At 45.7% G+C, this 27333-nt stretch overlaps 1 protein-coding gene across 2 annotated transcripts; it reads left to right on the top strand.

Annotated features, from left to right (window-relative positions):
- Positions 1-3187: 3187 nt before the first annotated feature.
- Positions 3188-26177, top strand: Cdc7 (cell division cycle 7). Of its 2 annotated transcripts, XM_048447108.3 has the most exons (12): positions 3189-3319; positions 3826-4007; positions 10029-10112; positions 10346-10481; positions 12935-13028; positions 13113-13255; positions 14015-14264; positions 14829-14924; positions 15638-15813; positions 17112-17194; positions 21075-21224; positions 24791-26177. In XM_048447108.3, the coding sequence occupies exons 1-12, from the start codon at positions 3213-3215 to the stop codon at positions 25156-25158; spliced, it is 1869 nt and encodes a 622-aa protein (XP_048303065.2). In that variant the 5' UTR covers positions 3189-3212; the 3' UTR covers positions 25159-26177. The 2 variants fall into 2 exon arrangements, with proteins under 2 accessions (XP_048303066.2, XP_048303065.2); XM_048447109.3 differs by lacking the exon at positions 14829-14924 and having other exon boundaries at positions 3188-3319.
- The last annotated feature ends 1156 nt before the right edge of the window (positions 26178-27333 follow it).

Raw genomic sequence — 27333 nt, 5'->3', positions numbered from 1 at the left:
ATGCAGTCACAGTCTTGTTCCTTTCTTTCCTTTTCTCTGCACTGCTAGCTTTCAAGATGTTTCTCTCAGAACTCCCCAGCCTTCATGTTTTTAATTTTTGAAACTGGGTCGTATTTACCCACAGATGTCACATAAAAGGACAGATAAACAAACAAGGTAGACAGGTAATTTTTATAATAAGCAGACTTCCTTCTAAGAAGTTGTTTCAAACTTAATCCTGAGATTTGAATCTCTTTGAACTATGCTATAAAATAGTAGGACAAAAATGAGTATCCTCTTCTAACTATAGAGAATGAAGTCACTTGGATATTTAAATGGAATTTAAGATAAGCATTTTCTTTGATACCTACCTATGTTAAAAAAAAACCAAAAATATTGGTGAGTGTACTAGTAAAACTGAGTATGTACAACAAAAGAATAGCATTTTTAAGAAAAAGAACAAGGTTAGACCCTTATCTAACATGTAAAAATGTACCCCAGAGCTGTGGAAAGTCCCAGTGATTAGGAACACTTGCTGTGTTCCTAGCGCCCACACATAGGCTCACAGCTACTTACAACTCCAGTTGTAGGGGATCCGATGCCCCTTCTGACCTCCCTGGACAGTAGACATTCATGTGGGGAATATACATGCATCCAGGCAAACAAAACCCCATATCTATAAAATAAAAAGTCATTTTGGCGTTCGATGATTTTTTTAATCGAGTTATTTTCTCTTCTTACCTAGATGGGCATCCCAGTGTACCTCTGCTGTCATATGCGATGTCACGAGAGTGGCGGCCACCACATTGCTGCTTACAATCTATGCAGGTGTACCCAGTGTCTCTGTAACAGTTCTAGAAACTTCTGTGGCTAAAGACCAGTACTGCATCTGTCAGGCAATGCTGAGAACTCTCATTTAAAGTGGTATTTCCACCGTGTTTAATGTTGTCCTGCTTCTGTGTGTCTTGGTGGCTCCATGAGGGCTTTGATGATCAGGGCAGAGTAGAAGGGACCACCTCATCGGGACCTATCTGTCCTGAATGGCGCCTTCCTCTCTCATCCTCGGACCTTTCCAGTCACGGGTTACTTTGGCAGTGTCATCACCAGCTCGCCTCTGGTGCAGTTGAGGTACACAACTTTGAGCTTGATGAAATCTAACTCGGGCAACATGTGGTGTGGGGGTGTCTGGTGTTGAATAAACCTGGATTTGGGACTCCTAAAGAAGGTGCCTCTGAGCTGAAAGCAATATGCATGCATACTGCAGTGGTCTGACCAGGAATGGCCCTCAGGGACTCAGGTATTTGAATGCTTAGTCACCAGGGAGACACTGTGTGGAGGTGGGGCTTCGCTGGGTGGGTGTGGCCTCGCTGGAGTAGGCGTGGCCTCGCTGGAGTAGGCGTGGCCTCGTTGGAGGCAGATTTTTGTCCTCAACCTAGTAGAGGTGACTGAGTACAAACTTTTAACAAGTGGATAAACATAGTAGAGCTCGGACTTGCAGGGCACAGCTCAGAGTGAAGGGTAGCTAGTTTTCTCTCCAGCTCTCTCCCTCCTTCACTGGATGATGCACAGGCTACAGCCCAGGACTGCAGTTAAGGACAACAGACGCAGCACTGAGTGAGAGATCTCGTCTTGACTGCATCAAGCCCTGGCTTGTCTTCACACTGCGGAACACTGAAAATGGACAAACCAACAGCAAAAAGCCCGGTCGGAATTACATCTGCGCCTATTTACTGCTGTATGAACTTGTCAGGCAGTTTTAGTTCCTCCCGAGAGGACACATTTCTGCATTCACTTGAACCAAATTTAATTCACCTCTGAGTCACCATCCTGCAACTATATTGAAAATTCGTTTCAGGCAGCCCCTCTGACCTTTCCTAGGATCATAGAAAGGTTGAGGGAGTATCCTTTCTTCTTAAATAAGGCTTTACTATACTATCTTTCTGCCTCACTCTCGGCCACAGGTTCTATCTTTTTCTTTTGTTTTGAGAAAGGGTTTCTCTTTGTAACTTTGGAACATGGAACTCACTCTGTAAACCAGGCTGGCCTGCCTCTACCTCCCAAGTGCTGGGATTAAGGCATGCGCCAGCACTGCCAGGAACCAAGGGGCCTACATCTGTGTCTTCAGTTTCCTTGTATCAATTGCTACTCGCTGGTCACTCCTCTGTAACTGTAAAGCTTTCTTCCTGGATTTCCGATTCTTTTAATCTCTCAGGGCCTCTCTCTCTCCCTCCCTCCCTCCCTTCTTCCCTCCCTCACTCCCTCCCTCTCTCCTCCACACGAAAACTGCCAGAACTCAGTTATAAATATCTATAATACATGCTTAGATAAAATCTGGCCCAACAGCTGTCCTTAGAGAGATGCGGAACTGCTCAGAGTCCTGAGAATAAGAGACCAAGGGATCAGCCCTAAACGGGACGTCTGTATCAACGCCCTCTCCCGCAACGAAGGGCTAGGGAACTTCACGAAAGACGCAAGGGTAAGAATGCAGCAGGGGCTAGGCTGGTCTAGCGGAGGTGGGCGTCACCCGAACAGTAAGAGCTGGGGTGGTGAGAAGCGCTGTGGAAAGCTCTCTTCTGGATAAGGCAGAGCGCTGGAGAGCTGCGGTTACCTGCCCAAGATCAGTTAAAACGCCAGCGTAGAGTGGGTGGGTCATTTCTGGGCCCCGCCCCTGACCGAGCTGTTGGCAGTGGGTCGTGGCCAGGTCTGAAAGAATCACTGAGGATGTCACCGGTGTTAGGAATCCCAGGCTTGTTCGCCCCACGCCCACAGGCACTTCACTGGTTATTTTAAAAAGACGCTCTAAGACGCGAAATTGGGGTGTCTTTTGACTGCCGTGTTCAGCGCCGTTATTAGCTCAACCCATAAAAACTGGCTTGTCATGGCTAAATGAACCACATACCCTGACGGGCATGCCCATCTATCTTTACTGTAAAAGCCACAACCAACCAGCAGTTACACTTTTTGTTTTCAGTGGAGAAAAGTAAAACGGACTTAGCTAAGGGCCTTTTGACCCGAGAAGTGCCGGTGTCTGGGACGGCCACAGTACACGGGGCTGGGACAGAGTCAAGGACGGACCCTTGCCCGGCGAGCCTTCTCAAACCACACGGTCTCTCCAGGGTTCGGCAGAGCTACAGCTCCAGGAGCGGCCCCAGCAGACCCGCCGGGCCGGCCTTAGACCACACCTCTTCCGCCAGCGGCCCCCGGCCGAGCCTTTGCAGCCGAGCGGAGCGCGCATGACAATTCAAAGCAGCGCGGGAAAACTCGCGCAGGCGCATTGGTGCATCGCCTCGGTGGGCGCTCCTGGCGGCCGCGACCGTCCGAGTCCGGGCTCTCCTAAACCGTGAGTTTCTGACAGGCTGCGCCCCAGCTCTGCACTGTGAGGAATCGGGGGCGAGTTCCCCTCTTGACTTAGGCTTGGTCGCCCTGCGAGCATCCTTCCTTTGAGCTCCCGCGGCGGGAAGGGGTGCGTGCGCCTGCGCACTGAGCTTCCCGTTGGCGTGGGGGTGCTCGCCCTCCGCTCTCTTCTTCATTCATTCCCCTGCGGTCCGACCCGGCGCTCGGTTGGCACCCGGTTGGAGCGGGGCCGTGGGCCAGCCTCCTGGCGAGCGCTCTCCTCCTGGGTCTTCTTGGGTCAAACCGCCGTTCCTCCCCCACAGCCCGCGGCGGGCGGGTGTCCAGGCCGGCCTGAGCCGGCTCCACCGCAGCCCGCAGGAGTCCCCGCTTAGCCCGCCCTCCAGGATGGGCTGTGGATACGGTGTGGTTTTTAATGTTAGTTCCGTTGAGGGCAGTTGGCGCGGTGTGCCTGGTCCAGGGTTCTCCTTTCTCACAGTGTTCTGGTTTTCACAGCTGCTGCTCTCCCCTGTGGCCATGTCTCCGTAGCTGGCATTTGGCATTCCAGTTGCGTGTGGTGGGAGCCTCATTGGGTGCTCAGATGGAGGAGCCGGTGGCATTTTCTGCTCTGCAGGGCTGTGACAGGAGCCCCTCTGATGACTCATTAAAAAAATATGAGCAGAATGTTAAACTTTCAGGTATGTGTTTAATGCCCCAATTCGGATGATGCACGCCCAGCCGCCCCTTCTGCATTTTCTAATTCGTTGAAAACTAGGAGCAAAGAGAAGGGAGAACTGTAATTGAATTACAATCTCGGAAATACAAACAAACAAAAAAACCACAAACACCAGACTCAGACTGAGTTTATGTTTATGTAGGATTTCACGTGTTGTCCGCGTAGATTCATAAAATCTAGACTTGGGATTGGATTTCATTTTAAGAGGATTGGAATCCAACTTTGTCCTTTTAGATGACAAATATTTAGTCCAGATATTAAGTACTCTCAAGGAAAACGTGTTTGTTGATGTCTAAACTGGCATTTCCCTTCCAGACCCGCCTTACCTGGGAAAGCTTGGTTTTAGAAATTGTCAGGGAAGGAATCTTAAGTATTCAGAAACAGAATTCACAGAAAGGAATGAATAGGATGGTTTGTAGCTCGCTTCTCAAGACAGTGGCTGAAAATATGGTATCTTACCAACTAAAACGTGCCCCTTCGCCGGGCCATGGAGGTCCACATCCATAAGCTCTGGTGGAGGTAGAGGCCTGAGGCTCAGGAGTTCAAGGTCATCCCAGGCTACTGATCAGGGCCACTCACAGAAACAGTGTATCTCTTCATACACACTGTGCCTGGTGCCCAGGTGGTTGTGTTCATTTAACATGCATGTTTTTAAACAGAAGAATCCAACATACAGCCATCGTCTTTGTCCTAAGGAAATTTAGACTTGTCCAAAAAGATACTAATTTTGATTTTTAATTTATGGTGTGCATTTCATTTGTTGTCTGGGTGTCCTGTTTATTGTGGAATAATCAAAGATAGCGGGTCACTCTAGATGAATTTCAGGCACTGTCACAGCAGGGAGGAACAGCCATGCAAAGGCGTCTTTATTGATTGTTACCCAAGTTCCTCACACCACAGCCCTGATCTAACCTTTATGTTTTCTGAAGGAAGCATCACACCCTGCAGCTTATTCCTTACTGTACACTGCTTACAGTACCAATAAAGCAAGGTGTGCCGGGAGGGTCTTGTGACCAGAGTCATGCCAAGGCCGTAGAGCTCCTCAGAAACACAGCTCTGGAGACAACAGCAAACAACACTTTCCCACAATGCTTTCTTCAAGGTCTAAGCACTTAGAAAACAGCTGTTCTAATGTGTGTTCTAGATGCAGTGATTCTAATTTGTCCTCTACAGTTTGTTTACTCCCAAAAGCTGCAACGCCGTCTTCAAAAGCAGTGACCAGTTTTGATTCCTTAACTAAAACTGAACTTGTTTATTGTCACAATAAGCGCCTTTGTCAGTGTCCCTGTTTACGGGGGTGGACGGACACCAGAGCTTCTCTCCGACTGCGTCCATTCCCCACTGAAGTACCGTTAACCTTAACCTAAGCTGTGGGCTCCCGTCCTCCTCCAGCTTCCAGTCCCTTTTACATGCGTCAGGTTAACCCTAACACACTTGTGTTCCCTAGTTCCCCGTCCTTTATTAGTGTCGCTTTGTGAGTTAATAGATACACATGCAGCACAATAGCATAGCCGCACTCTCGCACCGTTTAGCACTCTGTATTCAGTGTGGCCTCTCGTGCACACCATTCACTAAAGGGAGTGTGTGAGCGCACGAGTCTGATCTGACTCTAGAATTGTTTTCAGAGGTATTGCTCCTTTTCTAATATCTTGAAAATCTGATGAATTAGTGGAGGTGATTTTTATGTCCTGTTTCAAAAGTTTTGTAGCCATTATGTAACCAGTCCAACATGGGGCATTACAAGTAGTGCCCATGATAAACCTTGTAAAACATGCTGAAATTTTATTCATTAGGTTCTTGAATGTGACTCTTAATAAACGTGAAAGCTGTATCAGAAATGCTGCATTAGTGGAGGAATATTGATGAGATCCAGACATACAATGAGTCAATAAGATCATTAAGCAGTTATTGCCTGGGCCTTACCTTAACTCCTTATTGAAGGGTTTATTTTATTTTATTTTTTTGGTGGAGGTTTTGGGACCATCTATCTGTCTTTGCATATGTAGTACCAAAGAGGATCCAGCACACAGTAGGGGTTTGACACTGTTAAATATGTGAAAAGATAAATACCTAGTATACCAGATGATAGCAAAGCTCTTTGTTTAGAAGTATTGTTGGATTTTTGTAATACAACAAATTACTCATACATATTGAAGAAATTTTATGGAAATTGGGTACACCATTTTCCACTTCTAGTCCTCTAGTTGTGCATGCATGTAGATAGAACACATGTATGCACACGCGTGTGAAGTCCAGAGGACAGCCATTCTGAGTCCTACCCCTCGTTCTGTTTTAGACAGTGTCTCTGTGGCCTGAGACCCACCAGTTTGGCTAAGCTTGCTGGCAGGTGTGTTTCAAACATCTGCCTGTCTCTGCTGCTCCAGTTCTGGGATTACAAGTGTACACCGCCATGCTTGACTTTCTGACATGGGTTTTGGGATTAGACTCAGGTGCTCACTTTCACAGCAAGCAGTGACCAACTGAGCCATCTGCCTGGCCCTAGGATACATATCTTGACAGTGTTAGGCATTGGATTCAGAGTTTTGTATTGTTGGGCAGTAGAGTACCACTGAGCAACACCCTGGCTCCTCTGCTCTGTTTTGATTAGAACATAGCTTGACCATTTCTTATGCACTTAACTAATCTACAGCTCTGTTTATATTTAATTGCTTGATATGCTGTCATTCCTTTTTATTGTTGAGAGTTTGACTCATGCTCAGTTGTTCCCTGTTAAGAAAAGTGCTGCACTGCATTAATGCCTGTCATTGGGCAGATTAAATGTTTATTGTTGTTTCAACAAGCGTGTTTTTTAAAGTTACATTTTCCAAGTTTAATGACAAAATTTATTTGATGAAAGAATGAAATTTAAATTATATGTCTAATATCCCCACGTAGTGATAAGCTAAAGTAGAGGGTCTGAGTGCATGCTTTACAGTGGGTACGGGATTCCTTACAGTGGGCACGGGATGCCCGAGTGCATGTGTTACAGTGGGTACGGGATTCCTGAATGCATGCATGTGTTACAGTGGGTACGGGATTCCCGAATGCATGCATGTGTTACAGTGGGTACAGGATTCCCGAATGCATGCTTGCAGTGGTTGCAGGTATTATCTTGGTTTGCTCTCTTTTTATTCTTTAGGGATTTCCAGCTTGTGTGAAACTACATGATCCCCGAAGTATAAGAAATTAAGTCAGTATACTCCACACTATTGCTCTGTGGTGAGACTGAAAACATCCAAGTGATGGATATTCACTATATATTTATTATATGCAGGCCCTTTTCTAGATGTTAGAGATAAATATTTCTCAAGCTCCTATAGCTGGTAATGGTGGCATAGCCTTTCACGCACTTGGGATGCAGAGACTGGAGGATCTCTGAGTTTGAGGCCAACATTGTTTATATAGCAAACTCCAGGACAGCCAGGGCTACAGAGATCCTGTCTCAACCACCCCCCACCCATGTAACTATAATAGTAAGAATTATCATAGTTATATATTTAGTGTTTACCATGTGGCAAGCTTTGTTTGAAGTGTGTGTACACATTTATTTTAATCCTCTAAATGCCCAAATGACACAGATACTATTAGAACCTTCTTATCCCAACTTTTATATTGTCCTGTAGATGATAAAGCAACAGCTAGTGATGTAGTTCATTGGTAGAGCACATACTAGTGTGCACAAGGTTTGGTCCTCAGCATTCCAGTAATTGTAATCGTGATGATGATGCTGGTGGTGATGATGATATATGTAGGTCTATAGATAGGAAACTTAGATTCACAGAGATGAACTCTGTGCTCAAGACAGACCCTACTCTTTCCATCTCCAGGGTTGTTACACTGCCTCCTGTGTTGAAATTGTTGAAATCTCCTCGTCTGATGCAGCTTACGTTGTCGCTTCCTGTGTAGTTGTAGAGAGGACACTGCTGGCTCCTCTTGGACTCTGTCGCTTGTTCCTCTTCCCTTTGTCTCCTTGTCGTTTCTCTGCTTTGAACTCTGTAGCATTCGCTTATGTTCTCTGCTTTGTCCTTTATGGCTTTGCTGTATTTAGCTCTGCTCACCCGATCTTTCTTTCCTTTCTCAGTGTCTCTGCATACATAGCTCTGTCTTCTTAAAATGTCCCCTCATTTTTCCACACTAGAACACAACCCGTCTAGGCCGGGCAGTACACACATTTATTCCCAGTGCTGGAAGGCAGAGGCAGGTGGATCTCTGAGTTCCAGGACAGCCACAGCTACACAGAGAAAAAGAACAACAAAAAAGAGTCTATCTCTTCTACTAGACTAAAATTCTGGAGAAGCTCAGTTGCTTGAGTTTGCTCATTTTAAGAATATACTCGTTGCCGAACATTTTTAAAGGTTTTGTGAGTGAGTACAAGCATCAGTATCTCTGATACTGAGCAGATGATGTGACTTCTGAATCTGATTTTGACAGGGTCTCACTCTGTACATACCCTAGCCAGCTGTGCCAAACTTCCTGTGTAGAACAGGCTGCCCAGGAACTCATGGAGATGCTTGCCTCTGCCTCCGGAGTGAGAGGACTAAAGTCGTGTGCCGCCATGCCTGGCAAGATCGGCACTGTGCCAACATCACAGTGCTGTTAAGAAGATCTGAGGGCCAAGCAGTGGCGTGTGCCTGGAGTCCCAGCATTCAGGAAGAAAGGCTTGAGACCAGCCTGAGCTACATAGTAAGACTGCGTCAGAAACCAGGTGCTGCAGGATGGGTAGCACTGTCTAGTGAGCCCTGAGCTCTGGCCACACCGCTGCGGGGAGAAAAGCCATCGGAGAAGTAATGCATGAGAAAGCACTTTGAGAATACCATACACTTTCAGTATGATTTTGAGAAACTAGCTCATGCTTATTTGACGATTCTTACTGGGTTCTTTTTGTGTCAATGGTTTATTAGATTTTATGTTACTGCTTCCACTTTAGCTATGTATACTTTTGTGTTTAGTTAAAATTAGCCGTTTTCTGGGATCAAAGACAGAGGATACTGTTTACTTTGGGGACACATTAAATGAGTTTCTCCCCACCCCCCACAAACTAGAGGACCTTAGAAGGCCGTCTGTCTAGGGATGAACTGACCAATCTGTGCATGACACTTTGACAACCTGGAAGATTTTGGGTCTTGGTGAAGGAAATTGTTTTCAAGACTATTGCATTGTGCCCTTAGTGTGCCACCTAGTGATCACAGCACGCATTGCATGTTTGTTTGTATTTTATTTCACTACGTGTTTGAGACTGGCCTTGAACTCCCAACCCTCTGGGACTGCTGCATGGGCCACCTTGCCCAGCTTTAGGTCTCTTTGCTTTAAACTTAGCATTTTCATCTTAAAGGCCAGCTATGTACTGGCTGTGTATCTCTTAGTCCATAGAAATTTGCCATGTTTGATTTTTGGGGCTGCCTTTTTTATTTTCCTGCTGGTAACTTTTGTAGCTTATAACTTTTTAGCAACTCTATGGGGTTTTAATGTTTATCATTTTGTGGTTAATTACTCGTTTTAAAATGTATTTCATTGATTTATCTTTTTTGGTTTTTCGAAACAGGGTTTCTCTGTGTAACAGTCCTAGCTGTCCTGGGAACTACTAGCTCTGTAGCCCAGGCTGGCCTCGAACTCAGAGATCCACCTGCCTCTGCTGCCCAAGTGCTGGCATTAAAGACATGCGCTACCATACTCGACTTGATTTCTCTTTAACCTAAGGGGTCATAGAAGCTGAGCAGTGGTGGCAAATTCCTGTAATAGTACTTGAGAGTCAGAGGTGGAGACTCACAGACTCACAGACCCGCCCAAGCCTGGTGGCAGTGGTGGTGCACACCTTTTATCCCCTGCTCTCTGTGCGTTCAAGGCCAGCCTGGTCTACAGAGTGAGTTCCAGGACATCCAGAGGTGGGGGTGTGTATGACTCTGTCCCAAACCAAAATGAGCAACAACAAAACCCTTAAGTACCTCTCATTGCTTCTAACTATAAATTCTTACTTCCCTCGTAGGCATTAAAAAAGATATTGAGAAGCTTTGTGAAGCTGTTCCACAGCTTGTCAGTCTGTTCAAAATCAAGGACAAAATCGGAGAAGGTAATTTAAGGGTGTATCTTATATTGTTAAACTGTTGAAATCATGATAATGTTAGTAGCTTTGGTGACAGATTTTCTCCCCCTTGGAAAGAATGAAAGTGATAAATATTCAGGGTAAAACAGACTGTCATAACTTGGTCTTTTATCCCATTGAGACATTTATTAATCTTACAACATTGTTTGCATTAACATTTTTAAAGCCTAATACTGAAAAATCTACTGAATTGCTTCTAGGCACCTTCAGCTCTGTTTATTTGGCCACGGCACAATTGCAAGTAGGACATGAAGAGAAAATTGCGCTGAAACACTTGATCCCAACCAGCCATCCTGTAAGAATTGCTGCAGAGCTTCAGTGTCTGACCGTTGCGGGGTAGGCAACTCATAGGCGTTTCGGCGGAACTGGCTGTCTGTTGCTTACATACTTACAGTGGTTACAGCAATGATGAGATTGTGCCTGAAGTTCCCACCACCTAGTGCTCTTGGCTAGTGCTTTGCCCCACACCTGGCAATGGTTAAATTTCTGTTAACCCTTTTAGAGGGGATTTCTCCTGAGGTCCAGCATGGCTTCCTGTTTTTATCCCATATCTCTTTGTAACTTTCCTTCCTGGCAAATACTGGTTTTGGCTTATGGTCCAGGCTTGTTCTTAGTGGGAAGAACTGTCCCCTCTCCAGGACTGACAGCTTTTCCTCCTGTTGTTTCCTGTCTTTTCCCTCGGCATCTAGACTCAGCTCGGTTAGTCCTGTTGTCACACGGCCGTGATGACCAGTGTCCACCGCTCTGAGCTGTCCTTCGTCTTCTGGTTCTTCACTACTGCTCCTTAGCTCTCCTTAACGACCAGGTTTCGCAGAAAGTTATTTACATGCGCCATTTCTGCCTACACACTTCTGACTGCACACTTCTGCCTACATACTCAATTGTTACTCTCTTTGTTGAACATAATTGATTTTTTTAACAGACACAAAATAATTGCATTTATAGAGATGGTATAATAATTTTGTATAAGCAAAATCAGATACAGTAATAATTCTATCTCCTTAAAGATTTATCTTGTTTTGTATTTCAGACCTCAGATGAAATGTATAAATAGGTTGCTCTGAACTATGGTCACCCTGTGCAGCAGAACACCAGGCCTTATTGCTGGCAGCCAGATGTGTTTTGATAACCATTATCACTAACCTTGCCCTCTAATGATCCTGTTTTGCTTCCTACTCTGTGAGATCCACTTTATTGGCGTCCATGTATGAACAAGATGGTGTATTAATTTGTCGGTGTGTTGGATGTGCGCATACACCCCTAAATTTTAAACTGTCATGCTTAGCCAGAAAATAGCCAGTCCAGCAATTGTTCTGCCTGTGTGTAAAAGACACTGCGTCTGCCTGCTCAGTTGTCAAGCCAGACACGTAGATATCATCCTAAGCTTCTTCATTTTACTCCTAAACTGGCATTGCCCAAGTTGAGCGATGCCCATAATCTCAGCAGTGCTAAGGCAGAAGAATCTCTGTGAGGTTTTAGACCAGACTGAACTATAGTGTGAGAACCTGAGCTAAAAAAGGTGTCTTTTCTGCCAGGGCGTTCTCAGTCCCTTGCCTGGCTTCCCACTGGGAAGGTGTGGTTTTAATGCCTCGTTGACTGGGCTTTAGATGCTTCCATCTCTGGTGTTCCTAATTTAGTGCTAGCTACACTGACCTTCCCTCTAACGTCCCCTTTTAGAGCAGTGAGTAGGAGTATCCATGCCAGACGAAACTGCATGGGTTCATCAGACTTCACGGTTTAACTCCATTCGCGGCTCTGGGGACGTTCTCCTTTGTCTTGTTCCCTCATTTGTGAGAAGGGGCAGAGGACAACTCTTTTCCTGAGGTGTTGGCAGCCTGAAGCTTGGGGTTTTGTTTTGTTTAACTGAAAAACTTCTCATACAATATATTCTCATCATGGTTTCCTTTTCCCCCACTTGCTTTTAGGGCCTTCCCATCCACCCAATTCCACACCCTTTCTCTGTATAGAAAGCAAACAAATGGCCAAACCAAAGAACAGACTGAGACCAGGTGCGGTGGTGCACACCTTCTGTCTTAGGAATTGGGAGGCAGGAGGATCTCTGAATGAATGAAATGAAAAAGAAAAGAAAACATGAGAAACACACACACATACCCAAACAAAACCCATAAAAACACAAGGTCAGAAATCATAGTATATAGACAAAATACTAGTAAGACAGAAAAAAAAATAAAAGCCCCAACAAAACAATATGTGACAAAATGTCTACAAAAATGAATTGAGTTTTTTCATGTTGGCAGTCTGCTACTGGGCACGCCTACCTTTAAGTGTGGTTAATATGTCTGGTGAGATTCAGCTGGAGAAAACTAAATAGTCCTTTACAGGGGGATATCAGTTGTGGGTATCTTCTTGGTTACGGGTGGGAACTTTTCCTTACCCTCGCCTCCCACAGCTCCGGGACTTGAACCTGTGCTGGCCTTGTGTGTGCTGCCAGTTTTTGTGAGTTTGTCCGTGCTTCAGTCTTCTGGCTCTTACAGTCCTTCTGCCCCCTCTTATCTGCTAATGAGCCTTGTTGTCCGCCCATGCCCCACTTAAAACTTGAGATTTCTCATCTTTGGGTTGCCATAGTAACCTTATAACTGGTGCTATTTTTGTTTGAAAAATTCACCTTTTATATGTCAGTTAAATGATTGTATTCCCTAATGTGATTTTGTTGCACATTCTAGTAGTGAGTACATGTACGCTGCTGAACTAACTCAGTTTTTAAGGGATAAAGCTGTAGCGCCTCTGACCTTCCCTCTGAAGTGCATTGCGTGTTCGTTTCCCACCAGGGGGCAGGACAACGTCATGGGAGTTAAGTACTGCTTCAGGAAGGATGACCATGTGGTTATTGCCATGCCGTATCTGGAACATGAGTCGTTTCTGGTAGGTCTCAAAAGTTGTATAAGTTTGATTAGCTAAATGTTTAGCTGAAGTAGTTTTGTGACTTCGTTCATAACTCTATTTTAGGACATTTTGAATTCTCTTTCCTTTGAAGAAGTGCGGGAATACATGTTTAATCTCTTCATTGCTTTGAAACGGATTCATCAGTTTGGTATTGTTCACCGTGATGTGAAGCCCAGCAACTTTTTATATAATAGACGTCTGAAAAAGTAAGTAGGAAGAATCCCAAAAAACACGAGAGTTGAATTTGCACTATGGAGTTCATCTCTTAGACACACAATGTAAACAACCACAGTGCTCACGTTGTTTCTGTTCAAGTTTTTATTGTGACCGGGGAGAGGAGATGCAATGAGGAAAATAAAATTATGTTTATAATACAGTGTACATCATGAGATACACACTTAGATGAGAGAAACTTAGAATCTAGCCCCTTTTGACCTTAGAGCCCTTTCAACCCCAAAGTTGTTATGTGCATTTTGATAAAATGTGGAAGAGGTGTTACAAGCTGAAAATAGTGTTTGTGCTGTGTATCATACTTAGTGTGATCAGGAAGCTAAGACCAATTCTGTAGCCTGTGTTTTTCTTAGAAGTTGCCCACTGGGGCCCCTCCCACTCCTGAATGACCACACGTGTCGCCTTCTGTTTCTGTCATTCCTCCCTCCTCTGCCTTGTCTCTGCAGACCGTAGCAGAGAGAGGATGCTTAGCTGACTGGTCGCTTAAAGATTCATCCTTTTCTGATGAACTGCAATTACAGACGCTTTAGCTGTCATGTGGGTGCTGGGAATTGAACCTGGGTCCCCTGGAAGAGCAGCCAGCTCCTAACTGCTGAGCCATCTCTTAAGCCACCCCCATCATAAAATCCTAATCATTCTGGAATGAATTACAGTTTCTGATATGGTTTGAATGGGTGTTATTAATGTTATTAAATTGCTATAGAAAGGGGATAATACTGAACTTTGCTTCTTAGGTATGCCTTGGTGGACTTTGGTTTGGCCCAAGGAACCCATGACACAAAAATTGAGCTTCTCAAGTTTGTCCAGACTGAGGCTCAGCAGGAAGGTTGTTCACGAAACAAGTACCACGGAGTCACTGGACACAAGGGATCACTAAGTCGCCCAGCACCTAAAAATGGGGATCAGCAGTGTGCCGCAAAAACTTCCATCAAAAGATCCTATGCAAACACACAAAGTCACGTTAAGCCAGGAAAAGACGGAAAGGTTCTGCCTTTTACATTTTCAAATGCGAGCATTTAGGCGTGCTCTCTGTCAGCCGTGGGGGTGGGGTGGGGTGGAATGTGAGGACGGAACTGGAGATTAAAGGCTTTAAATGTCACTAAATGACGAGTTGGTGAGCCTCATCACTAGGATTGTTACTCCACTTCCATCAGCCTGCAGTCTCTGCAGTTATAGAGCACATTCTATAATAAAGGGGGGGGGGGAATTCCCTATATGTTACAAAATGTAGATGTCCTCTCTCCTTTTTAAGAAGCATTATGGGGGAAAATGTCAAGTGTCTGTCTCCGTTTTAGCTGCTCAGGAACGTGAAGCATCTGTGTAAGTGGCTTTAGAGACTTGGGTGGTGGTGGGGGACTGCGTGTGTGTACGCGCATGTGTGTGTGTGTGTACTGTGGTGACGTGTGGGTGTTACAAGTTGCCTAGACTATTTCTCCTTCATGTCTTGGGTGCAGCTGTTTTGTTTCTTTGCAAACTAGAGCAGAGTACCGCTGGCAGAAAGTGTTACAGATGTAATCCTTGTTTTCCCTGTTTCCCTTGGTATTGTAGGAGGGATCTGTAGGCCTTTCTGTCCAGCGCTCTGTTTTTGGAGAAAGAAATTTCAATATACACAGCTCCATTTCACATGAGAGCCCTGCAGAGAAAGTAAGTAATGTAGCTTCATAGCTCAACTGCCCGTCAGCCTCACGCCGACGAGCACAGGGAATCCACTAGAGTTAGCGCTAGAGATGAGGTAGTGTTTGGCTTTGGCAGAAGGTAGTTTTACTCAAAAGTCGATCTTTGATTCTTTTCTGAAGTCTTTTGATGGAGTTTTTAATTCTGCTGCTGTTCTTTCTCTAGAGGAACACTCAGGGCTAGACTTCCCCTGAGCTCCCAGCACCTCAGTCCCCACACAGTGGGTTTAGATCTGTAAAGTGCCTTCAGGAACGATGATGTTACAGTTGTGAAGTGGAGTCAGACCTGGGTAATTAGCAGCTGTACGTGCTGTTTTGTGCTTCTCTAGCGTGTCAGGACATGTTCTAATAAAGCGTCATATCTGCCACGCTAACTAGTAAGTCTTAATGTTATTAGACAGAAAGCTAGACTTTTTTTTTTAAGGCAGGATTTTACTGCCCAGCCTAGGCTGGCATCGAACTTGGAGTCCGGCCTCAGCCTCCCCAGTTCAGCTATTACTAACATATAGGACCCTGCCCAGTGGCCTTCAAGCATTTTAGTAGACAGCTGTTGAACTGCAGTCTGGTAGCTCCTTCAGCAGTTTTGAGTGAAGTTTATGCTTCTGATAATGCTTTTTACCGTGCCAGCGTTTGAAAGTGTCATGTTAAATACCACAAAAATAGAAAATACAACTTTTTTTGTAGCTCATAAAGCAATCAAAGACTGTGGACGTAATCTCAAGAAAGCTAGCAACAAAAAAGGCAGCCATTTCTACCAAAGCTGTGACTAACGTGGTGAGGAAAACTGCCAGTTCCTGCCCGACCGTGCTGACCTGCGACTGTTACGAAACAGACAGAGTCTGCAGCATTTGCCTGGCGAGGTGAGGTGTTTCCACTGTGCTGTAGATCACAGCGTGCTGCCAGATACGCTTAGACTGGGAAGGACTGGTGTGGGATCTTGGTTTAGTGGGTGCAGGGAGTAAACGTGAACCCCGTACACAGCCGTACCCTGGTAAATTACAGTTGTCACATATTCGTGTGATGAAAACACTTTCTCTGGAAAACACATTTGCTCTCACATGCAACTAAGGGTGGGTGGAGGAGGCTCTTGGAGACACTTCTCTCAGAAGTCATTGTTTCTGTTGACTTTACTACTCCTGCCTGTTGAGTAACCAGAACCAAATAAGGCTTCTTACTCTTCTCTGCCTGGAACGTTTTTCCTTTAGGTTTGGTTTTTATAGGTTCTTCTCGATTAACTCAAATCTACATGTGAATGAATAGATCAGTAACTCAAGGTCCCCCAACCAAAGGGTTTTTATATGAATTCCTGTTGTATTCTGTTTTCCTACCACAGTTTTTATTACCTACCGTCTGTTTTTATACTGAAAACTGTGTTGAAATCCATCTGGGATAGCGCCAGTGTGTGGGGGTTGACAGAGGAGAATGAAAGTCAATTGAGAATGTTTATCACAGGGAGTGTTCAGTGTTTATGAGAAGTTTATTTCTGCTGACACCAGGACAGAATTCATGTGAACTAATTTAGTAGCTTATATAGTGGTATATTATTTGTGTTTTAATAAATAAAGCTTGCCTGAAGATCAGAGCAAAGCAGCCACGCTAGCCAGCCATACAGGCCAGGCAGTGGTGGTATTCACCTTTAATCCCAGCCCTAGAGAGGAATATTAGACGGGAGGAGACAGCTCTCAGACACAGTCTCATTCTGAGATTCCTGAAGGCAGGATCGCCATTTCAGTCAGAGGTAGAGGTGGGAGCCAGTGGCTGGCCTCTTTACTTTGCTGATCCTCAGCTTGAGACCTGATATCTGTCTCTGGGTTTTTATTATTCAGGCTACAGACTTATTTTTGGACTTCACATAGTTAATGTTTTGTGGGGTTTTTGTTTGTTTGTTATTTGAGACAAGGTTTCCATGTAGCCCTGGCTGTCCTGGAGCTCTGTGTTGGAATTTTATCTGTGTAGGCCAGGCTGTCCTGGAGCTCTCTGTGTAGACCAGGCTGTCCTGGAATTCTCTCTGTGTAGACCAGGCTGTCCTGGGACTGTTATCTGTAGACCAGGCTAGCTTCTGTCTCTCAAGCTAGGATGGATTAAGACATGTATCCCCACTAATAGCTCAATTCTAATGTAACTAGGTGTCGTGTTTTTTTTTTTTTTTCCTTATAAGGCGGCAGCAGGTTGCCCCTCGGGCAGGCACACCAGGATTCAGAGCACCGGAGGTCCTGACAAAGTGTCCTAACCAAACTACAGGTACATAGCACGAGGTGCAGAGCCATCCAGAGTGCTTATCCCAGATGTGGTTTATTTTGTCATTGCTGATGCCTGAGGCTGAGGTCCTGGCAGCTGCAGTATCTCCTCTTTATTCTGATGGTGCTGTTGGTCTTTTCTAAGGATGCCTGCAGCAGGGGGAGTCCAGTAGTCCTGTTAGCGTTAGGACTGCAGCCCTGACCCTGCAGCAGGGGGCGTCCAGTAGTCCTGTTAGCGTTAGGACCGTAGCCCTGACCCTGTAGCAGGGAGACATTGTCCTGTAGTCCTGTTAGCGTTAGGACTGCAGCCCTGACCCTGTAGCAGGGGGCGTCCATTAGTCCTGTTAGTGTTAGGACCGCAGCCCTGACCCTGTAGCAGGGGGCGTCCATTAGTCCTGTTAGTGTTAGGACTGCAGCCCTGACCCTGTAGCAGGGGGCGTCCAGTAGTCCTGTTAGCGTTAGTTCCACAGCCCTGACCCTGTAGCAGGGGGCGTCCAGTAGTCCTGTTAGCGTTAGGACCGCAGCCCTGACCCTGTAGCAGGGGGCGTCCAGTAGTCCTGTTAGCGTTAGGACCGCAGCCCTGACCGGTTCTCTTCCACCTCAGAAATTTCTACACAGAAATGCTCTCTGTGGCACAGACACGTTCTTTTAGTTATTTTGTTACCATGAAAATAATGAGAAGAGTTTTCTAGAATCCAGAAAGTCGTAGAGCCTCGAAGACCCTGTCAGAAGTGCAGGTGCCTCCTGTTGTTGTGGGGGTGGGACCTGGAGGCGCCATGTTAGATGGACGAGATGACACCCACTGCTCACTTGGATCATGGGCCTCGAAGAAATCATTCATATGAACCTGTCCTGTGACACTAGTGACGTGTAAATGAGCACGACTACCTAGTTACATTCCAGTTAGGACGTGTGCTCACAAGTACAGAGGGACTTGCTGGGTGTGGTGATGGCCTGTAGGGCACTGAGGGGCATGTGAAAGGGGGTCCCCAGGAAGACGCTCGTGGAGGAAATACTTGGAGCTGGAGACTGGCACTGAGCAAGACCTGAGAATCTGCAGAAACAGCACGGTTGGCAGTAGAGGAAGCCGTGAGTCTAGTGTTGCTTAGTGTCAAGTGGAAATGAGGACATGATTGGAGGTACACGGGAAAGACACGGATGGTGCCTGTTAAACCTTGACTGTGGGCCATAGATGCCATCAAGGACAGACAGTAGGGACTGTATTCTAGGTGACTGCCGGAAGAATAATTTCTGTAGGCTAGTGTCCTGCAGAGGTCCAGCCGAGAGGGGAGGAATACATGAATGATGGAATTAGTAATAGGGTTGAAGAAGGTAAGGAATTGACAAGCACAGCTTAGTATGTGTTGGTTGCGGTGCTGGAGGGAAAAGGCATCCAGTGTGTTTATATTACTAGCCTGAGGGATGTGGGCATGTCCGGAAACAAGACAGTGAAGGAGACCCTGGTGTAAGAGAAAGATCAAACTGGACTGAGCCATAGCTGGTTTGAGATTCATGGCACGTCCAAATAGAATGTCCTGCAGAGTAAGAGTCCAGAGCTCAGGGCAGGAGCTGGAATGGAGTCACGGTTGAGCATCAGGATATAAATGGTATCTGCAGCTGTACAGTGGTGGAGCTGGGAAATATGCAGGGAAGATTGGAATTCTGAGGAACCTCAGCACAGGGTGGAGGAGCAGACAGTGGTGAGCGGCCAGCGACACGGAGGCTCGAGTCAGGCTGGCTGTTTTTCTCCTGGTCCTGGGGCTCAGACCCTGGGTTGCAGCTGCCCTGGTGTTAATTCTCGGTGTCTCACTAAAGGAGAACCCCTGCACTACCAAGGCGCCATCCTGAAAAGCATCCAGGTTTCTTCTCATGTAGCTGTTGTTGAATTTCCTTTGATTCTTTATAATGTGCATTTACTCACAATGATGAAATGTTTCTAATTCCCCAGTGTGTTCAAGAGAGAAAACCAGTTTGCAGGAAGAGTGTTGAAGTGGAGCTGTGGTTGTACATGAAAATCTCCTCAGAAACTTAGATAGCCGTTCAGAACTACCCGGTGCTTAGATAGCCGTTCACAACTGCTCAGTGCTTAGATAACCAGTCCAGAACTACCCGGTGCTTAGATAGCCGGTCCAGAACTACCCGGTGCTTAGATAGCCAGTCCAGAACTACCCGGTGCTTAGATAGCCGTTCAGAACTGCTCGGTGCTTAGATAACCAGTCCAGAACTACCCGGTGCTTAGATAGCCAGTCCAGAACTACCCGGTGCTTAGATAGCCAGTCCAGAACTACCCGGTGCTTAGATAGCCGTTCAGAACTGCTCGGTGCTTAGATAGCCAGTCCAGAACTACCCGGTACTTAGATAGCCGTTCACAACTGCTCAGTGCTTAGATAACCAGTCCAGAACTACCCGGTGCTTAGATAGCCGTTCACAACTGCTCAGTGCTTAGATAACCAGTCCAGAACTACCCGGTGCTTAGATAGCCAGTCCAGAACTACCCGGTGCTTAGATAGCCAGTCCAGAACTACCCGGTGCTTAGATAGCCGTTCACAACTGCTCAGTGCTTAGATAACCAGTCCAGAACTACCCGGTGCTTAGATAGCCAGTCCAGAACTACCCGGTGCTTAGATAACCAGTCCAGAACTACCCGGTGCTTAGATAGCCAGTCCAGAACTACCCGGTGCTTAGATAGCCAGTCCAGAACTACCCGGTGCTTAGATAACCAGTCCAGAACTACCCGGTGCTTAGATAGCCAGTCCAGAACTACCCGGTGCTTAGATAGCCAGTCCAGAACTACCCGGTGCTTAGATAGCCAGTCCAGAACTACCCGGTGCTTAGATAGCCAGTCCAGAACTACCCGGTGCTTAGATAGCCGTTCACAACTGCTCAGTGCTTAGATAACCAGTCCAGAACTACCCGGTGCTTAGATAGCCAGTCCAGAACTACCCGGTGCTTAGATAGCCAGTCCAGAACTACCCGGTGCTTAGATAGCCAGTCCAGAACTACCCGGTGCTTAGATAGCCGTTCACAACTGCTCAGTGCTTAGATAACCAGTCCAGAACTACCCGGTGCTTAGATAGCCAGTCCAGAACTACCCGGTGCTTAGATAGCCAGTCCAGAACTACCCGGTGCTTAGATAGCCAGTCCAGAACTACCCGGTGCTTAGATAGCCGTTCACAATTGCTCAGTGCTTAGATAACCAGTCCAGAACTACCCGGTGCTTAGATAGCCAGTCCAGAACTGCTCGGTGCTTAGATAGCCGTTCAGAACTGCTCGGTGCTTAGATAACCAGTCCAGAACTACCCGGTGCTTAGATAGCCAGTCCAGAACTGCTCAGTGCTTAGATAGCCAGTCCAGAACTACCCGGTGCTTAGATAGCCAGTCCAGAACTGCTCAGTGCTTAGATAGCCAGTCCAGAACTGCTCGGTGCTTAGATAGCCGTTCACAACTGCTCAGTGCTTAGATAACCAGTCCAGAATTACTCGGTGCTTAGATAGCCGGTCCAGAACTGCTCGGTGCTTAGATAGCTGTTCACAACTGCTCAGTGCTTAGATAGCCAGTCCAGAATTACTCAGTGCTTAGATAGCCAGTCCAGAACTACCCGGTGCTTAGATAGCCAGTCCAGAACTACCCGGTGCTTAGATAGCCAGTCCAGAACTACCCGGTGCTTAGATAGCCGTTCACAACTGCTCAGTGCTTAGATAACCAGTCCAGAATTACTCGGTGCTTAGATAGCCGGTCCAGAACTGCTCGGTGCTTAGATAGCTGGTCCAGAATTACTTGGTGGGGGTTCTGCTGATGACGTCAGTTCACAGTAAAGGTCTGCAGCCACCGCTTACACACGTTCACAGCGGAGGCTCCTTTCTAATGTTGGTTTCCTGTCACAGCGATCGACATGTGGTCTGCAGGTGTCATCCTGCTCTCCCTGCTCAGTGGGCGGTACCCGTTTTACAAGGCCAGCGACGACTTAACTGCTCTGGCTCAGATCATGACAGTTCGAGGGTCCAGGGAAACTGTCCAGGCTGCTAAAGCTTTTGGTAAGTTTCATGTCCTAGAGCAACACAGATGCTTTTCATTATCACCTATAAATTGCTAAATAAATTCTTACAAAATTCTTGCAAATAACTTCCTTGGTATTCATAGTCATTTACTCCTAGGAAATTGTCACTTGCTTGAAAATGGTTATTTATAACATGAAATCATTTGCTATTGTCACAGAGAGTACTGATAACTCCAGTACCAACAGCCAAACTATGTTTCTTTGTCAAAGTCAGCTTTGTAATCTTAATTCTTCGGTTGTAATTTGACTTTTATTATATAAATGTTTTTAATAGTAAAATTTAATGTGTTGTTTATTAGGCGTCAGGTCCTTGGCATGGAAGGAAGGACCTAGGGAAGGTAATAGGAATGTGTATTTAGTTTCCTGGGGTCAGGGTGGCAGAGAGGTAAGACTACCAGACCTTCGTTTATGGCATATTGTCACACATATGTGTAGTTTCTTTACTTTTTGAGGCAGGGTCTCATTGTATACTTATGGCTGGCCTGGCACTTACTACATACCAGGCCAGTGTGGAACTCACAGGTCCTCCTGCCTATGCGTCCTCAGTGCTTATATTACAGATGTGTGATACCACACCCAACTCATGAGCTTAAGACTGAGATGATGCATTCCATGGGGTCCTGAGAATGACCTCAGCCCTGCTCTAGTGACCCAGACTCAGATCCCACCTTGTATCTCTCCTCCAAGCAGTAGTATAACTGCTGCTTCCCAGCGTGGGCGCTCTTCAGTCAGTGGCTGCCGTGGACAGACTCAGGTGGCCTGCTCAAGAGCAACTAAGCTGCTATGTGCCCAGCCCCAGGACCAGGGGTTCGTAGACAGGAATACATATCAGAATTGACTGACAAACTTTAAGAACTACATACTTTTGTCCCCACCCTGCCTACATGGAAAATACAATTTAGAAAACAAATGGAATACTTATTAGGTCTTCATCACAGAGGCTAGAACATGCTAACATGGGAAGGCTGACATCTGTCCCGATATTAGGGCTCCATCACAGAGGCTAGAACATGCTAACATGGGAAGGCTGACATCTGTCCCGATATTAGGGCTCCGTCACAAAGGCTAGAACATGCTAACATGGGAAGGCTGACATCTGTCCCGATATCACGACTCCGTCACAGAGGCTAGAACATGCTAACATGGGAAGGCTGACATCTGTCCCGATATCACGACTCCGTCACAGAGGCTAGAACGCACTCACAATTGTTCTCAGCTGTGTGAAACTTTCCACTTCCCATTAAACAGCTTTAAGGGAAGACTGGGAGTCTGCAGCCTGTCCACCAGTACCACAACATTTTGTTGAAAAGCTTGAATTTCCCTCATTGATAGTTATTATAATGAAGGCCAGTAATGGAATTCCTTCAGTCAGATTGTATAAAGCTGAGCTGGGTGCAAAAGACTCGGTGCCCAGAGCCGTGCTGTGTGGAGCCTGTCCTGTTGTGGGTGGCTGAGGGGAATAAATTCAAAGAGAACTGAACTGAAACAAATGCCTGACACAGAAGATCCTGCTGAATGTGTTCGTTAGGGTGTTTCCCTCGGTTCTTTATTTAAATGTTCTCTGGTCATGTGCTAAGATTTGTGTGCACATATAGCCTGACACAGAAGATCCTGCTGAATGTGTTCGTTAGGGTGTTTCCCTCGGTTCTTTATTTAAATGTTCTCTGGTCATGTGCTAAGATTTGTGTGCACATATAGCCTAGGATGTCATGTGATGTTTTACTCGTTTGGCTCTTTTGTGCCCCCCCCCCCCCAATAAATCACGTACGGAGGCTTATTCTTACCTAGCCTGGCCGTAGTTTGACTGGTTTCTAGCCAGCTTTTCTTAACTTAAATTATCCCATCTACTTTTTGCTCTGGACTTTCTCCTTTTCCTACTTGTGTGAATCTTACTTTCACTCTGACTCCATGGCCGCTGTGTAGGGTGCCTGGCCCTGATGTCCTCCTCTCCTCCTTCTCCGACCCCTTTCTCCCATATTTTTCATATGTATACTCTCTGCCTCCCAGCCCGTTGGCCGTTCAGCTCTTTATTACCCTCAGGTATAGATAGGCAAAGTGATAGATAGGCAAAGTAACACAGCTTCACAGAGTTAAATAAATGTAACATAAAGAAAAGAAACATACCTTAAAATAATATTCCCTGACACTAGAGCATGCTGGACTTTATCTTATGTCAGAGCAAGATAATAAATTAGGAATGAAACTGTATGGCTAGCTTCCTCTGGTAGAATTTCCTATCCAAAGTAGAAGTCTGTTTTAAAAGTAAAAATGGGCTCCCATGTTACATTCTCACAAGCTTTGTCTGTGTTCATCCGCTTCCCTTGCTTTCTCCATTCCTGCCCTCCCCATCCTCTTTCCTGTCCAGTCATTATATTAGAATGTGTAAAGGAGGCTTTTTATTACCAAGATTGCGTTGTTGGCAAGCTACACGCTCCATCAAGGAACCTATGTGTGCACCTCATTGTTTACAGCTGCATTTCTGTTTGATAAGGAAGTGTATAGTTGACGATGACCTGTTCCTGTCCTTATGTCCATTCTGGAAACAGACTGGTGGCAGGTTATTTTACAGGCATTTATGTTTTCAAACAGGTGTGTGTGTGTGTGTGTGCACGTGTGTGTGCGCGCGTGTGTGTGCGTGTGCAGGCCTGCAGTTGGCACAGGAGCCTTCCTCTTGCTCTCCTTATTCACGGAGGCACAGATGGATGATACGGCTATTCTGACAAGCTAGTTTGCCCTGAGAGGTCTCCCGTCTCTGCCTACTGAGCATCAGAATTATAGCTATGCCTGCACACTCACTAGGCATTTGGGTGGATTGTGGGAACGAGAATGCGAGTCCTCACACTCAGTGCAGCAAGTGCTGTATCCACTGGTTACCTCCCCACCTGATACTTAAGTTTTAGAAAAAACTGAGTTCTGGTTTGTTGATTGACTCATTCCTGAGCATGCCTGGAGTGGGTACCAGGCACTGTTTGTTTATTGTGAGTTGGCAGTAATAGAGCTTAAGTCCCAGTCCAAGGAAACATTAACTACAGATGGTAGAGTCATGAAGAAGGAAAGGGCGTGGAGAAGGTGCGGCTACTACTTAGGATAGGTTCATCTAGAACAGCACGTGGGGTGTCCACCACAGCAGACATTGACAGTATCTCATGTGTACCAGGAATGCATAGGTCTGAGGAGTTAAAAAACATCTGAATCTTGTAGGAGCTCTTACCTGTTTCTCATGAGTTGCTGTACCACAAGTTCTAATAGGTCTTATTAAAAGCCCGGAGTCAAATATTGGGGGGAAATGCTAAGGGATCAGAGAGATGAAGAAGCAAAACCAACCTTACCTACTCAACTTCCCAGCCAAAAGAAGACTGAGTTCTTGTCTCCCCCCCACCCTCTCACTTCCTCTTTACCCAGCCATGTCCTTGTCTGTACAGACAGGGTGAGCTAGTGGCTAGCTCCACCCATCCACTGATCTTCAGGCAAGCTTTATTTGTACAAACAAGATACCACCACAAGTTGCTTCTGATACATTCAGGTAATTGTTTTTTCTTTTAGGCAAATCAATTTTGTGCAGCAAAGATGTTCCGGCACAAGACTTGAGAAAACTCTGTGAGAGACTAAGGGGTCTGGACCCTAACACCCCCAAGTTAGCAGCTGGTCCTCCAAGGTGTGCTTCTCTAGCGAGCTCGTCTTCCCCTGTTCAAATACCTCCACCACAGCACTCGAAGGATCCCATGTATCGAGGGGACAGTGGTGGCTGTGAGACTCATCTCATGGAGTGTACTGCCAACTTGGAAGGCTGGGACGCAGTACCTGATGAAGCCTATGACCTGCTTGATAAACTTCTGGATCTAAACCCAGCTTCACGAATAACAGCAGAAGCAGCCTTATTGCACCCATTCTTTAAAGATATGAGCTCCTGATACAGTGTCTCTGTTTACTGTTGCTGCTGTGTGTGCTGAGGTGGGGCAGGTGGCCACAGGCTCTTGCTTGCATCCAAGTCCAGGGGAGGATGAATAACTTATTTTAAAATTACAGTATTTGTTCTGATGTCAGACTGCAAACAGATGTCCTGACATGACCTTTGAGTTAAACCACCAAGTAGAGTCCGATCTTTAGTTCCCTGTTTTTCTGCTTCTGGAGCAGCCTTAGTCTAATTCACAGGTTCAAGGAACAGGTCATAAAAGTCACAGGTATGACAGGGCCTAAATGAATGAAAAAGATTGCTTCCAGATCTGTGCGGTCTACACTGTGTACATGGGGTATATAGGAGAGATAAGAGATCTCTCCTGTAGGTGTGCGTTTAAACACAGATAGTTACTGCAGAGATGTAGGGGAGGTTACACAGCGCTTGCTGCAGTCTCTGGTGCTTCACTGAGTGTAGCCCATATTTATATTGACAGCCTAATAATGTGCATGTTGTTGATAAGGCGGAAATGCTTTTTTTCCTTGTACGACCATTTTTTTCACACTATCTTAGTTTATTATTTAATTAGGTAACTGCCACAAAGAAAGGTGAGCATTCAGCTTGGAACATTGTGGGGTTTTGTCTGCCGCGAGCATCCAGATCTCTGTGTTTCTGTTCTAAGTTGGCCTTGCTCAGAAAGGAATAGTTACTGCAGTCTCAGGTGGGTTGGGAAGAAGGATAATGAAGTAGACAACACAGCTAAGGACTTGCGCAGCAATTGGTGCGTTTTTTACATTATAAACTGCTCTGTGTCTGATAGCCTGCCAGGCTTCCCAGGGGTCGGAAGGGTAGACTTGCTGAGGAGTCCCCTTGGATAATCACAGGTTCCAGGGAACTGCCACTCACTCAGAAAACTCATCCTGTTTTGTGCACTGATCAGTGTGTATATACATTTTGTCTTGTGTGTATTTTTTTTTAAACGTGAATATTTGGGGGATATGTATTTAATAATAAATATTTCCTTTTAATTATTTATGTCAGACTACTCCTTTAAAGAATGGTAACTTAACCAGGCATGTGTGGTAAGTGTCTATAGTCTACCCTGGTTACTTTAGCCAGACACACATGATGTGTGCTGTACTCTGCCCAGTTACAGGTTACTTGAGCCGGACACACGTGGTGTGTGCTGTAGTCTGCGCAGGTTACAGGTTACTTGAGCTGGACACATGTAGTGTGTGTTATACTCTGTCCAGGTTGCTTGAGCCATGGAGAGAGCCAAAGAAGAATAGGGAGGATGGGGGATAAAAAGGAACAGCTTTTACATTTTTCTTTTCCCAGCCAGATATAGTGGTACACACCTTTAATCCAGCACTCAGCAGGCAAAGGCAGACAAATCTCTAAGTTCAAAGCCAGCCTCATCTGGATAATGAATTCCAGGCTATCAAGGGCTGTATAGTGAGACCTTATGAAGAAGGACCCTAGCTCAGAATTGAGTATAATAGAGGGTTATTTGCTTAGGGGTAGACTCACAGATCACAATTCTCTGCTGGGATGGGGAACAGCAACCGAATCCCAGAGCCAGAAAAGAGGTCAGATGTGCATTTTACATCAGCATAAATAGTATAAGAGACTACACCCAAGTGTATGGGTAACTTAAAGGCTACTGGTGGTAGGAATTCCTACAGTGTCTTCCCCCTTTTGTTTAAATAAGAAAGTTCTATGCCTAACACAAAGTTATATACAATAAGAACAAATAGCAGGTATAAAAATTAAAATTACAACCAGCATAAGCAATATCAAACAAGAAACATGTAATAAATGTTTCAATAATTATCCTATCCTAATGAGTTTAAGTCTTGTATAATAAATAACTTGGCCAAGTCACAAGAGGAAAGTAACTACAACTATCAACCCCAACAAAGACCCGAGAAAGGAAATATTACTTGAGTAAGCAGGAAGTGCAATCAAGCATCTTCCAAAATGTGCAACAAATGACAGAGACAGCTGGGTGTAACATGAGTGGGGCCGGCTTGTTTGTTGGGGTTTTCTGTCCTGCCCGGCCCCCCAGCTGTTTAGTTCCAGAGAAAATGACACAGAGGACTCAGTAAGTTATAATGCTGATTGGCCCTTTAGGTCAGGTTTCTTACTGGCTAACTCTCATATCTTGATTAACCCATTATTTTGATCTATT

Source organism: Myodes glareolus, chromosome 8, assembly GCF_982192425.1.
Source record: "Myodes glareolus chromosome 8, mMyoGla1.1, whole genome shotgun sequence".
In the NCBI taxonomy this organism is placed as follows: domain Eukaryota; kingdom Metazoa; phylum Chordata; class Mammalia; order Rodentia; family Cricetidae; genus Myodes; species Myodes glareolus.
The sequence above is the reverse complement of the archived record's forward strand: the minus strand, read 5'-3'. Positions and strand labels throughout refer to the sequence as shown.

Bases quoted from the DNA above. Each gene is read 5' to 3' on its own strand.
- Cdc7 (XM_048447108.3), top strand. From the start codon at position 3,213: ATGACAATTCAAAGCAGCGCGGGAAAACTCGCGCAGGCGCATTGGTGC. The intron at 10,482-12,934 runs GTAGGCAACTCA...GTTTCCCACCAG, and splicing joins CAGTGTCTGACCGTTGCGGG to GGGGCAGGACAACGTCATGG. The intron at 14,265-14,828 runs GTTCTGCCTTTT...TTGGTATTGTAG, and splicing joins AGCCAGGAAAAGACGGAAAG to GAGGGATCTGTAGGCCTTTC.